The sequence below is a fragment of the Atractosteus spatula genome, chromosome 13 (assembly GCF_055471065.1).
Source record: "Atractosteus spatula isolate fAtrSpa1 chromosome 13, fAtrSpa1.hap1, whole genome shotgun sequence".
Lineage (NCBI taxonomy): Eukaryota > Metazoa > Chordata > Actinopteri > Semionotiformes > Lepisosteidae > Atractosteus > Atractosteus spatula.
In genome coordinates this window covers 8,286,450-8,300,951 of record NC_142718.1, presented here as the reverse complement: position 1 = coordinate 8,300,951, position 14,502 = coordinate 8,286,450, and the positions used below count along the sequence as shown (strand labels likewise).

The 14,502-nt window shown below is 44.0% G+C and overlaps 1 protein-coding gene across 1 annotated transcript in view; it reads right to left on the bottom strand.

Moving 5' to 3' along the window:
- Positions 1-9,704: 9,704 nt before the first annotated feature.
- The window catches only part of ercc3 (excision repair cross-complementation group 3), a 39,295-nt gene continuing 34,497 nt past the window's right edge, over positions 9,705-14,502 (bottom strand). The window contains exons 14-15 of the mRNA XM_088931206.1: positions 14,342-14,491; positions 9,705-10,109 (exon numbers count right to left, since the gene is read on the bottom strand). Coding sequence (XP_088787332.1) covers positions 9,975-10,109; positions 14,342-14,491 — 285 coding nt within the window. The 3' untranslated portion in view covers positions 9,705-9,974. The remainder of the gene's footprint in view (positions 10,110-14,341; positions 14,492-14,502) is intronic.

Here is a 14,502-nt window from a genome sequence, read left to right as displayed (position 1 = left end):
GCTTAACAACGCGTTCTTTGGTTTGCTTTTACTGAAGTAAAAATTGTCAATTGAATTGAAAGGACTCTAAAAACAGTTAAGACCAAGTAAACAACCATTCACCTGGGGCAGAGGTGAATTTCTTGCATTAGGAATTTGTCTTTTCACATACCCCAGCTCGCTCTCCATGAGACACACAGACAGGGAGAGAGAAGCTTGGGGTCAGAGCGCAGGGTCAGCCATTTACACGGCGCCCCTGGAGCAGTTGGGGTTAAGGGCCTTGCTCAGGGGCCCAACGGAGTAGGATTCCTCTGCCGGCCGCGGGATTTGAACCAGCAACCTCCTGAGCCACAGTGTCGCACTCTGGGGCTCCAGGCTCTTTCTCAGTTCTGATTAACCTACAGGGCCAAACTATTCCCTCAGCCCGCAGGCCACTTTTGGTCACTCTTGACATCAACTTCTTATTCTGGCTGAAGGCTGTGGCTGCATCTCAGACTCCCCCAGCTCCTGTCCCTCTTTAACAGCTTCCTCCAATTCAGGGCCACCGGAAGACAGGGTACAGCCCGGAAAAGACGCCAGTCCCTCACAGGGCAGGCACACAGTTAAACACAGACACGCGCACTCACACCTGGGGCCAGTTGTCCCAGCTCATCTCACCTCTTGTAGTTGTTTCACATGTGTGCCTTCGTTCTCCACCCTGTGGACCTGTGTCTCCCAGGCAGCCTCCTGGGACTCCTGTTTCTTGGAGGTTCGGTAGCCTGAAGGAGCTCACTCTTCTCCTTCAACACGGGAGTCAGTCTGACTCTCCCTTTTGGCGCCATTTTCCCAGCTCAGGAAGTGTGCCTGGCTCTCCGGGCACTTGGCGCTCGTGGGGAAGGAGTCTCAAAAATGACTGCAGAGAGTCCTGCTGGTCTCCCAGCAGCTTCCAGAGGAGCTGTAGTCTCGTGGGCTTCATCTGGGCTCCTGCAGCCAGCTTCAGCTTTGCAACTTTCCTTTCAGTCTTCTTCCCTTTCTAATATCCTCACACTTATACAGCGCTTTTCTGGACACTCCGCTCAAAGCGCTTTACAGGTAATGGGGACTCCCCTCCATCACCACCAATGTGCAGCATCCACCTGGATGATGCGACGGCAGCCATAGTGCGCCAGAACGATCACCACACACCAGCTTTCAGTGGGGAGGAGAGCAGAGTGATGAAGCCAGTTCAGAGATGGGGATTATTAGGAGACCATGACTGGTAAAGTCCACCGGGAAATTTGTCCAAGATGCTGGGGTTACACCCCTACTCTTTTTGAGAAGCACCCTGGGATTTTTAATGACCACAAAGAGTCCGGACCTCAGTTTTATGTCTCATCCGAAGGACGGCGCCTTTTTGCAGTATAGTGTCCCCGTCACTATACTGGGGCATTAGGACCCACACAGACCCTACTGGTCCCACTAACACCTCTTCCTGCGGCAACCTTAGCTTTTCCCAGGAGGTCTCTCCCATCCAGGTACTGGCCAGGCTCACACCTGCTGGGCTTCTGTGGTCTGACGTCTAAAGGAATTCACTAAGATGTGCCTGAGCTGAGGGCACACTGGGGTTGCGTTGTGCACCACTCACACTTCTTCTTTGTTCACTGTACATTGGTCCTCCACATCTAGGATTTTCTTGAGGCATTGTGGTCTCACCACAGGCCTGTCTCTGAGCAGGATGGCCTGTATGTCAGGGTGTGGAGGATTGGTGCAGTAGGGCCAGTCATGTCTATGCTCATCACAACTGACTCTTTATAATAGTTCAGGTGGGTGGCTGCGTCAGCACGCATAGGCTGCAAAGGAACAAGTAATGGGTTTCTTCCATGCTGAAAAGAGAAGAAAGAAAACACAACGTTTCGGCCGTGGAGCCTTCTTCAGGTGTGAGCAACTGACTCTTTATATCTACTGTAGCTCCTACAGCTCTGCTGAAATTGAAGGTTGACAAGACATGGATCAAACTTCAAGTCAGAGTTCTTAATTTTGCCCTTTGCCCAGATCAAGGTTCTAAAATGTTTAATTTGACATATCTACTTTGTTTAAGCTGAGTTTTATAAAATGTGTGACGGTGTACCCCCGCACGGTCTGCAACAAACCATAGGCCAAAGACATCACTGCCTTGGTTTGAAAAAAAAAAGAAACTGAGTGAAAATAGCACCGTTAACTGCAACAAGAAGATCTCCATTGTCTGATTGGATAGCACAGGAAATTACTTGTGTATATATATAAGACCACTTTATGAGCCATATACAATTTCTTGCATTAGGAATTTCTCTTTTCGCATACCCCAGCTTGCTCTCCATGAAACACACAGACGGGGAGAGAGAAGCTTGGGGTCAGAGCGCAGGGTCAGCCATTTATACGGCGCCCCTGGAGCAGCTGGGGTTAAGGGCCTTGCTCAGGGGCCCAACGGAGTAGGATACCTCCGCCGGCCGTGGGATTTGAACCAGCAACCTCCCAGCCACAGGCGCAGATCCTGATCCACATATCGGCAAGAAATTTAAAGACATGCGTGACATGCCTTGGGTTGGGGTGTAGTGTCATAAACAAGCTCATTTATAGGTAAAACAGATGCAATCAGCTGTAATTTGAAAAGACAGTGTTTTTTTTATTCACAGTATGAAACAGGGCCACTGAAGTTCCAAAATTCACTGGAGACCAAAAAAAAAGTCTGAGCTCCTCTTTGAGTTTGTAACTATATCTTTTCATGAGCCCTCTCTATAAACTCGGCCAGCAGGCCGCCAAGCTGCTTACTGGCTCCAAAACAAAGTCTCCCGCAGAGACCCCTCCAGAAACTCATGAACAAAACTCAGAGTTTGGATGATTCATTCTCTCTCTCCTCCCACAGAGTCACATGCCAGAGGATCTGCCCTCTGTCTCCAGCCAGCACACTGCGCAGTGGAGGCCTCAGTGGAGCAGGGGGTCAGGTGACAGAGGATCTGAGGATGTCAGGACATTTCCTAGGTTACTGGGAAATGTAGTTCAGACAAGAGCTGTTATCTTGTCTTAACCGGCAGCCCGTCTGCAATGTGGAGGTATCTGACAATGCAAAGTGTATATGCAAACCACAATCACTAGATTCATGCAGAGTCTCTGATGCGTTTCACTCAGAGCTAACATAAGGAGGTATATAACAAAGTAAAAATGACCCCAAAAAACAATTAGGAATACAAAAATAAAAACAAAAAGAAACAATACAAAATCCATTTTAAATCAGCCTACTAATTTATAGAAACAGGTCTTAAATCTTGATTTCAATTAGGCACTGCAGACAAACTAGCCTATGTGAGTAGTGTTTCATGGAGCCTCAGATCAAAAAGCAACTTTGACTCATCTTAATCTTTGGAATCACATTGGCAAATTCTGCAACCTTATGAAGAAATCTTCATAATTAAGGACACCAGCTAGAAACGACCTGAGATGGGTGTAAAGTTACTCAAAAATGAATTTAATAATTACATTATGTTACATGTAACATTACCTTACTCAGAGGTCATGCACCTTAAAGTGGTTCCTGTCTGTTAACCAGTTATTGACTAGTGTTTCACCATAAGGAAGAAAAACCACCAAGAGCAAAGAGTAGAACAATGTAGTGACTATTAGTTTTGCACAGTGTTGTTTATTTTTAGTTAGTTTTGGTCCATTGATCCACTCTTTATACTTTAAGTATAAAGTTAACAGTTTGTAATTCAAATTTCTTGATTATCTAGAACGTAGGTGGACATGGCACATGTGCTATACAGTTGTGTGAGTATTTAAAGATTATTTCCCATGAGGTCCATCAGAAAGAGAGACCCAGACAAGAACTTTCAGGGAAAATTAAAAATCGTTCAGTTTCATTCATTCTGCCTGTTGTTCCTACCGACTATCCATCTCGGTTTTTCATTTGACTTCAGATTGTTCACCAAAATATATCTCTTTGCAACTACGGCCCTACCGACCCCATACGCTCCGAGACAAAACACAAACCTTACAGGATTTTAATCTGAGTTTTTTGCAAAAAAAATAAAAAATAGTTTTAATCACTTTGAGATTCTGATCGCCAGTCAGTAGACAATATATAAGATACACATTAATTACGTGATCTCTTGGTTCACTGATTGAGTGGACTGTGCTTAAACAACAAGCCTGGCTTACTCTCAAACTCAAAATATAACATTTGTCTTCATAAATTGTTTCTGCAAATTACTTTGCTACAAGTTTTTTTTTTTTAAACCTACATCTTACCAAAACAGCTGGTACAGCCGCACCTGTAAAGCATATTTTGTGTTTTTATACAACACCCGGAATAAGTTTTAATACAACAGAGTTGATGTAGGCAAGAGCAATGTTTTCCTCAGAACGCCAAAGAACGTCTGTTCTACCTCCTTTCAAATGAAAATCTAATCATTAGTTCTAAAGCAAAATCTTCACGTAATAACTGATAATCACAAAAGCGCATTAAACCCACTATGCATTGTGCATTGGGGTAATACTGTTGATCCGATTAGAGGATGGAAAAGAGCAAGTCTGAATGAACTGTGTTCACTTTTTAAATCTTATTCAAGAGAGCTATTCCCCAGACAGGCATCTCCTCTAAATGATGAGGATAAACTCCTGAATCAACATCAGAAAGTGAAGGATGATTATACAAACACAGCGAGACTAGGCAAACCAAACAAGAGCATTAAAAGAGCTGGATTTATTTTTTCACATATTAAAATCTAGGAACACATGAAAGTGCATCTGAAGATGTCTTTACATATTGTAGGTTCACATTGTCCATCAACTGACGAATGAGTTAACTGGTGAAGGGCTGAGAGACATATTTTCACACGTGGTTAGTTTAGACTAGTTTGGTTTGTAAAGGGGCTGACAGTGGTAGCTGTTGTTGTGCTCGCCGTTTAGCTTTTTGCTGAACAAAGTCTAACCGACATCAGGTGGCAGCAATGGTAAACACAGTTCCACTGCTCACCAAAGTTTCAGAGAATATTTTGGCTGTCCATTGTGAATTCCACTTAAGAGCCACATGTTTAGAGGGAGACCTGACATAGAGGACTATGTTGAATATGGATAAAACCTTAAGGTTTACCTTAGAGGGGGAGTCTCATGATCACGTATCATTGCTGTGAGATTGACAAAGGAAATTATTCTTTCGAGTTATTTTGGATTAATATCTTTATAAGTATATATTGTAGATTTTGTTTTATTTTCTTGCTTAATGCCAGCATTAAATAAGAAAATGATATTCTAATTGATCTGCTTGTTTAGATCTTTATTAACTTATTTCTTCAGTCAGTGCCGGGTCTCAAACATACCACTTCAAATGTACTGTTCAGCAAACAGAAGTTCACGCAACCTCTCCTCATTCTGCTTGCTATCATTTCTGCATAAACAGCTCTTACTAGTTAAAGGGGAACTGCTGTCCCAGTTTCTCAGACTGGTTATTAAGTCTCGGCAACAAACTAAATTCATTGAAGGTATAGAACATTTTCACCAATTTCGAATTAAGCACAAAAATGTAGAACTTTGTGAAAGTACAGCACTGTAAGTTGCCGTGTTGTCACAAACTGCTGCTCTCACCATGGACGAGAGCGGGAGTTTACGAGAATTGTGATGCGCCCTTCCTGCTCACTAGTCACTGTAATGACTAATGTAGTGTGACGTACGAGTGAATAAGTACAGGTTGTGCAGCAGACATTTCACCGCAGAAATGTCCCAACATGATCTGCATTTTAACAAGCGTTAACAAGTAAGGTGTATTTTTTTGCAAAACCGTCTCAAAGTTAAGAGTAATATTTCTATTGGATTAAAAGAGATGTCTTCACAAGCCTGACTGTTTACAATGTAATAATGCAGTTTCTCCTCAGCAGGTGTTTTGCTGCCTTGTTCCGAATCACAGAACATGGTGCTGCACGTACCTGGGAATTCTGTCTGTTTTGTGATGTAAACTGGGTGTTTTATGATTGACTGTGTACATTTGACTTTTATTGTGGTTTGAAATTCACCCATCAATGCTGATTCTTTCTAACCCCCTAATATAAAAACAGCATTGCACGTCACACTTAATGGTGGAGAAAGGTGGGAGTGATACTTTATCAGACTCTCCTACATTTTTTTTCTGCAGAGGTCCAATCGGTTACTTGTCAGGGGACACACCTAAGTGAAGGACGATCTGAAACTGAAAAGGGGTTGAAAACAATTACATTCATTGTTCCTCCAGGACTGGGACTGGGAACCACTGATATAGTCCAATTTCAGACTTCGAAATCAATCAATATGGACTCTTAAACTCTGGCTCATTCCTTCACAGTCATGTTTCCTTACTTTCTTAGTAGTGGAAACTAGCCTTTACAGCTTCAAAATACTGTATACTTCAAAGCATACCCTATTGTGTTCCTACATACAATTCTATGATTGTTGGTAACTGTATGTAAGTATTCCTTAAGACAGTTCCCTCAAATATACAGTTCTCTAATTGATCTGTTCTTTCCCTCACTCACAGCCACCCATTTTCTAACTAAATCTTCAAGGTTGTGGGGGAGCTGGAGCCATTACTGGAAAGCAATGGGTGCAAGTCAGGGCGGACACACACACACACACACCTAGGCCCAGTGTTCCCAATTAACTAGCCAGCCAGTTAACTACCAGTATGGACTGCGGGAGGAAACCAGAACAGCTGGAGGAAACCTGCGCACAGACAAGTCGAACATGTCAACTCCATGCAGATAGCACCTCACGAGTCGAACCCAGGGCCCACGGAGCAAGGCGCCAATGCTAACCACAGAGCCCATCTTGATTGTCTGAAAAAACCAGATCAATGCAGGTATTCTCTCTCGTAGGTGCTTCTGACAAAGATATTGTTACAAATGGATGGGAGCAGGAAATACAATAATACAAATAATTTCAGTCACTACCCAGAGCTTGGAACCACAGATGGGGATGGGGACACAGATTGACCAGAAAACCAGAGAGCTTCGGGCGAAAACTCAGCTTCCACTTTGCCACCATGGTCTGGTACAGTGTCAGCATTACTGCAACTGTTGCACTTACCGTCCCTGCTGGTCAAACTCAGAATTCCCTCTACCCTCCCTCGTGAACAAGACCCCTAGGTACTTGAACTCCCCCTACTTGCACGTGGGACAGGCGTCCCCCACCTGGAGACAGCAAGCCACTGTTTTCCAGGAGAGAACCCTGACTGTAGATTTGGAAGTGCTTTCACCTTCACCCTGACCACTTCACACTCGGGGGCAAACCTTTTTTTCCGGTGCTCCGCTGAGACCACAGTCAGACAAGGCGAGGACGACTTCGTCCGCAAACAGAAGAGACGTCTGGACCTGAGGATTACCGCTCCAAGCCTTCAGCTGCACCTTGATATCCCCGCCCATGAAAATCACAAACAACAAAGGAGACAAGATGCACCCCTGGCATCTGATGCTCACCTTGAAGGGGCTCCGCGTAATGCAGAGAATGCAGACACAAATCAAATACAGGGACCTCCCACAAGAATACTCCGGGGTACACAGTCGTAAGCCTTCTGCAAGTCTCCAAGTCCACAAAATGGGTACACAGGGCCGGTAAACTCCCACACCCGCTCAAATATCTGTGCAAACGTAGAGTTGGTCTGCTGTTCCACGGCCAGGACATTTTCGCCTTTCTTCCTGTATCCAAGACTCACATCTTCTAGTACCCTGGCATAGGCTTTCCCGGGAAGGCTGTGGAGTGTGATCCCTCTGTGGCTGGACCACACTCCCTGGTCTCTCTTTTTAAAAGTATCGACCTCCACTGCGGTCTGCCAATCCAGAGGTACCGTCCTGCGGTCCTGGGAGCGTGACCTTGTCGTGGTGGAAGGGTTGGAGTTATTTTGTCGGGAGCTTTTCGCTCCAGGTAGGGTTACCCTCGGGAAACTGGTCTAAGGACGAAGGAGAGGGGCCAGACCAAGATCAGTCCAATCAAGACTCCCAAAGCAGACTCCCACGCTGGTTCCATTAAGAGCTGAGAAAACCGGTTCAGCGACACTGGGACCCACCATTGAGCCAAGCCCGGTGTGGCAAGTATTCACAGGTAGTGCTTAGCCCAAAATGGCCGCCACGTGGGCTCACCACCCACAAGATTAAGAATGAGGACCGGGTGTGATGCCAGTCAGGTGACGGGGATGAGTGAGACGAATCTGGAGAATTGAACACAGACAGAAGGCACTCATCTAATTGAGTAACTGCTGCAGGTAATTGTGGGAACAATTAATTTAGGTCTGCCACAGCAAAGGGTTCGAATACTTAGGCAATTATGACTTTTCCATGTATCTTTCACATTTATTATCTATATTCCTTCCGTTTCTTGCTTTGAACATCTGGAGCAGGTGGTACAAATCACAAAACATTTCTTCCTGCTTCAAAGTTGCATGACTGCCAGCTTTTATCTTTGTTGATTTAAAAAAACAAACAGAATAATGTGCCTGGTGGTATAAGGGACACACCAGGACACACTCTTTCTAAGCAAAAGGTAATTGCAATATCAGAGCACGTAACAGAACAAACATTTGGACATGGCCTTCATCTCGCATGTGACGAAGGGTTTAGTGGAGTCAGGATTTCTAAAATCTCTGTGAACGAGAGGTTTTAGCTGTTGGAAAGACTTCCCTGGCCACATTTCTCTAGGATTCCAGCACTTTTGTGAGCCCCAGCTGAGTGGAAAGGAGGTGTGAGCTCAGCAAAACAAGGAATAAACTTTCTGTATCGGCTTACCAGCCCAAGGAATTGTAGGATTGTAGTCATTCCTTGGCAGCCGGAGGGCAGTTCCGAATACCTGCAGTTTTGCTATCTCGGGGACATGAAACATCATTACCCAGGATGTTTACCCAGGGGTAAAACCCCAAAACCTGCCCGTCAGCCTCGACAATTGTACTATACTTTTACCCCCATGAATGGCAAGTCCTGTTCCTCCGATGTCCTCCCCTGTGGTGCTGCAAATGATGTGACCCAGCGGCACATCTGATCCCATTCCAGAAAAAGGGTGTGGCTTTAGAACCCAAAATAACACACTGTGTGATGTGACTCAAAACTTCCAATGCTCTTGAAAGCAGTGAAATCCCACAGAACGAAAAAAAAAACCTCTGGCAAAAACAGCCACAGATAATTTCAGGGTCCTACGAGACCAAATAATCTTGGTCAGATCTTTCATGTATTCAGGGTGTAGCAATAGTAAAAGCATAAAGGAAAAAGAAAGTACTGTAAAAATAGAACATAACTGGTGATAGGAATAGTATGTCTTACAGTGTTTAAAGTACTCTTTTTACCTTTCACTCCAGCGTTAAACTAGACCATTTGGTATTATTATAAACACAAGCACCTAAATTGTACCATACATCCAAAGCAGTAATCTATGTATTCTATGTTGAGGTCTGGGTTCTTCTAATGCCATTTGATTACTCTTTTGAATGTAGAGAAGAGATCAGTCAAAGATGCAATATATATATATATAATGTTGAACTGTATGTTCAACCACAATGACCTTGACTGGTGACACATATCTCCAATTTACCAATAATCCCAAACGGAGCTTTTGAAAGTACCACTTTGAGGATGGTAGATATTAATTTAACTATTAAAAAGATGCAACTACGTGAACATTTACAGTACAGCCTGGTGCACTTGCGTTATGTGATCACAATCAGAGTTATGTGAATAAGACGCCTTCAAAACTGAAATGCACCAAACAGTTTTTTCACAGGTCAGTTTTGTATAAATTGTTTTATTGTTTACACCGCTGTTTTCTTAAAACAAATTGCAGGAATGGCACAAAACAACAGAACTTACCTATCTGGATGTTAAGAATATGTTACAGTCACACAACCAGGGGGTCCTTTAACACACTCAAAAACCTGATCCGTCCACTCAGCTCAACAGTTTTCCGAGACTGTCAGCAGAATCAAGGCTCCCTCTTGGATTCCAGTTGGAATCACACACTCCTGGAGGTTCCTAGATCATGGTGCAGGTGCAGGTAGCTCACTTTCGGAATCGCTTGAACAGTGGGTGAACATTCTTCATCATAGACGACTTGCTCCGAGAGGCCTGGTACTCCATGTAGACTGCATCATCAGCACCAGACATTGAGCTCATTGTGCCAGTGCGTCGTGAAAACTAGAGAAAAGGCAAATTCATAATTAGTATACTGTGCCGCACAGTGGTGCAGAGGTTAGCACTGCTACCTTGCAGCACTGGAACTCTGGGGTTTAATTCTTGGGGTTCTGTCTACGATCTACACTGAGTTTGTATGTTTTCTCTGTGTTGGCGTGGGTTTCCTCCTGGGGCTCTGGTTTCTTCCCACAGTCCAAAGACATGCTGGGAGGTCAACTGGCATCTGGGAAAATTGGCCCTGGTGTTAGCGTCTGTGTGTGCCCTGCAGTGGACTGGTATCCTGTCTGGGGTGTACCCAGCCTTGCCCCCATTGCTTGTTATGATAGGCTCCAGAAGATGGATGGTGGATGCATCACCAAATCACATATTAATTGGTTTATAATATTGGTAAAATAAATTCATACATTATATCACTTCACCAGCACATGGAAGAGTAATGCTCAGAATTAACCACAGAAGTTATGTACAGTGCTAAATGTTTATATAATACAGAAACATACAGTAAGTGACTGACTGATATTATTATGAGAATATATTCACAACACACATTCAGGGAATATACACTAAATCTGTGTACAATACTACACATGTATACTCCAAGGGCCTAATTCCATTGTCGGTTGGAACATGGATATTACTAAATAAATAAAATGACAGCTGCTTTATTGTTAACTGAAAGATGAAAGATGGAAATTGAAAATAAAAACCATGTATCACTGAAAATTCACACACGCATTGTATATTTCTAAGTCACGGTTGAGGTGAGTTCATTTCAGTTCTTCGGTAATCAGCTATAGATCGAACTCTCGAGGTGGATCATCTGAGACCTAAAATGACCCTATGGGGAAAAAAAAAATCATACTCCTTTTGTTTGCTGCCTCTGTGGCACATTCTACAGCTAGATTATGTAAAGCCTGAAATGACCCACTTGAAACAAGATCAAGAAGTCTACTAAACTAGACTCTTAACTACAGAATGGCAACATGATTCTGTGGGAGAATAAACATTGATTGAGAAGACGTACAGGTAGTGGATGGAAAAAATGAAAACAGCAATGTAGTCACTTAATAAGGGGAATGGGCCACCATGTGCCTGGGTCCAATATAGCCTGTAAGAGCTGTGGCACAGTGTCTACCAGCGAGGAATATTGCAGGTGAGAGATGTGGCACCACTCTTTTACGAAGAAGCTTAACTGATGAATATGGAGAACATAGACATCTCAATTGGGTTCAGCATTAGTGGCTGAGAAGGCCATGACATATGAATGACATCGGTATCATGCTCGTCCAACCACTGGGTGGCCAAGCACACTCTGTGGATGAGGGGAAATGAAAAACGCCCCTCCCAGCAGGAAGGAAATGTGGGCAATGCTGCAATGTGGGATGAAGATGACCTTGCCTTCAAAGTGAATGAGTGGACCCGATCAGCGCCAGGAAAATACGCCCCATATGATGGAACCACCAGACCCTTATACTGCTGGAACCAAGAGCTCTGTTGAGTTCTTTAGGCTGGCACCAAATGCACTTGTCTGTTTGTCGAGATCATGATAAAGGACGAGAGTGCATGAGGATATAAAGTGGATTTCCATGGTGACACCACAGCCATCTTTGCTTGTGAAACATCATCAAGTTCAGTTGGGTCTTGGTTACTGCATCTTTACATTGGTGCATAACTACCTATTAATTCTTATTGAACTGAGGCTGACTGAGGTGATTAGCAGGAAAAGAGAAACTGGGAAAGCCTGGCGGTTGAGTCAAATTTGCTGGAATCAAAGAACAAGATCTGCTTGTTTGGTGGGTCTCGCTTCTTTTGCGATGGTCCTTTCGTGGGAGAGAATTAAATAAGCATGGAAAAGAGGGTCGCATGAGCAGTTTGAGGCTGTAAATTCTGAGCAAATCCCAAGATGGCCAATACAAATAGGGCTACGAGGGTTGTACTGCCACAAGTAAGAAGAATTCAATGTGCACTATAAAGCCACCTGGCATCTTTTCATACCCAAGAAGGTTTTCTAGTCTAATCAGGCAGAAGACACCCTGGCAGACTCAAGCCCATACAGCATCAGAAGGATCTGGTGTGCTGTGCACCTATGTATTGCAAAACCCTGTGTCACCCGGCTAATAATATTGCCCAGAATTGCACCAAGTCTTGACTGTAGGACTAAACTCCGAAAGAGGGCATTTACAGGAGGAACCACTCACGAGCCATGTTCTCTTTTGCATTTCTGCAAGAACAGCACGCGTGACATGTACTTCTTAACATACAGCCCCAATTCATTAACAAAGGGTGTTAGAAGGCTTTACACTATTCTGTGCACAAATCGAGTGTTTCTGAATCTATCACTTGTTCCTGTTTGAGAAAGGGAACACGTGAGGAGCAAACTGATGCCTTTCAGCAAACGTCAGGAATAAGTGAAAAATCTTACAAAGCCTTTTAATTACTTGGGATTAGGAACTTGTGTATTGTTTCTTGTCCTGAAATACTGATTACGTATATGCTTAAAAGTTCCATGAAACAGCTCAATCGTGGGTAGATCATTGCAGTTTTTCAGAAATCTACCAATTACAAAGTAAAGTCTCAAGGAGTATTACGTGAAACCTAAAATGACCAACGCAAAAAAGTCTAATCTCTGCCACTATGCCAAAATCTACAGGTTAATTTCCTGAGACCTAAAATGACCTACGGCCTGAATGTATAGTGTTCATTAAGAGAGAGAAATGGTTTCTAAATACCTACGCACTTAAATGATGTTAAGTGCACATGATAATAATAATGTAGGTCTTGCACATAATAATAATAATAATAATAATAATAATAATAATAATAATCTTGGAATAATAATAATGATCACAGACAGTCAGGACCTCAGCTTTACATCTCAGCCGAAGCATCCGAATTTTTCTACAGTATAGTTTTCCTATCACAATACTGGGGCATTAGGACTGCCACAAACCGCAGGGTGAGCGCCCCCTACTTGTCCCTACTAACACCTTTTTCAGCAGCAACCTTAGCTTTCCCAGGAGGTCTCCCATCCAGGTACTGACCAGGCTCACACTTGCTGAGCTTCAGTGGGCTGCCAGTTGTGAGTTGCAGAGTGATATGGGTGCTGCTATAATATACAGAGCACCATCTCTCACATGAATTGGATGCCTAAGCTGTTGGTATTCAAAAATTAAATAAGCAAACATAGTGCCATACAACGACTATCTGCTCACACCCATAATGAGCCACACAAATAAAAATTATTTCCGCTGTGAGACAGCAGTGCTAACCAGCAGTGGGCAGTGCGGTGGCTCTGTGGCTCAGGATCTGCACCTGTGGAGGGAAGGTTGCTGGTTCAAATCCCGCGGCCGGCAGAGGAATCCTACTCCAATGGGACCCTGAGCAAGGCCCTTAAACCCAGCTGCTTCAGGGGCGCTGTACAATGGCTGACCCTGCGCTCTGACCCCAAGCTTCTCTCTCCCTGTCTGTGTGCCTGTGTGTCTCATGGAGAGCAAGCTGGGGTATGCGAAAAGACAAATTCCTAATGCAAATTGTATATGGCTAATAAAGTGATCTTATCTTAACTACTGCACTACTGTGCCGTGAAACTATTTTTAAAAAATAAGGAGAAAAAAAAATACTTTTCCATGGCCAGTACATTTTCATTCCCTTTGACCTCCATCCCCCTTTTCCATGTAAGTCAGGCACTCATGGCGTGTAGCTCATGTCAATTTTTTTTCAGATTTTATAAACCCCGTTCAGATTTCAGGAAGTCTAGAAATCTACGAGTTTGTACATTTCCAAGTTAAAGCACTGTTTCATTGCCATGCAGACAATGTTGAGAAAAATCTGAACTTTGACGCTCACCTCGGCACATTTCCTGTTTACTGTAAAATCCATCCATCCATTTTTCGAGCGGCTTCTGTCGATTCAGGGTTGGGGGGGTGCTGGAGCCTATCCCGGTAAGCAAGGTGCAAGGTGGGGTACACCCCGAACGGGACACCGGACCACAAAGGGGCAGACACAGGTTTGGAACTGAACCCACAACCCCAGGCCAGCAATGGCAATACTGCGCCACCCAACTCATCTCTCAAAAATGGAACTGTTAATGACCTGCTCTAATCCTTTAGGCCTTAGAATTAAACATTCTAGTCTTAAGGCAATATTTTGGGGGAAAAAACCTCAAGGGAAATTTTAAAGGAATCTCCTGCACACAGGTCACCTTTTTCTAAAGATGGCCTGCCTACGACACGTACCTGAATTCGGCCACCCATCTCTCCCTGCACCACCTCCTCCTCGGCGTCCAGGTCAGAAGCAGCCAAGACCTTCTGCAGAAGCTGATGCTGTTCTTCCCGGGCAGAGAACATCAAGTCCTCCTCCTCCATCCCGGCCAGACGTGTGATCACCTGCAGGAGAA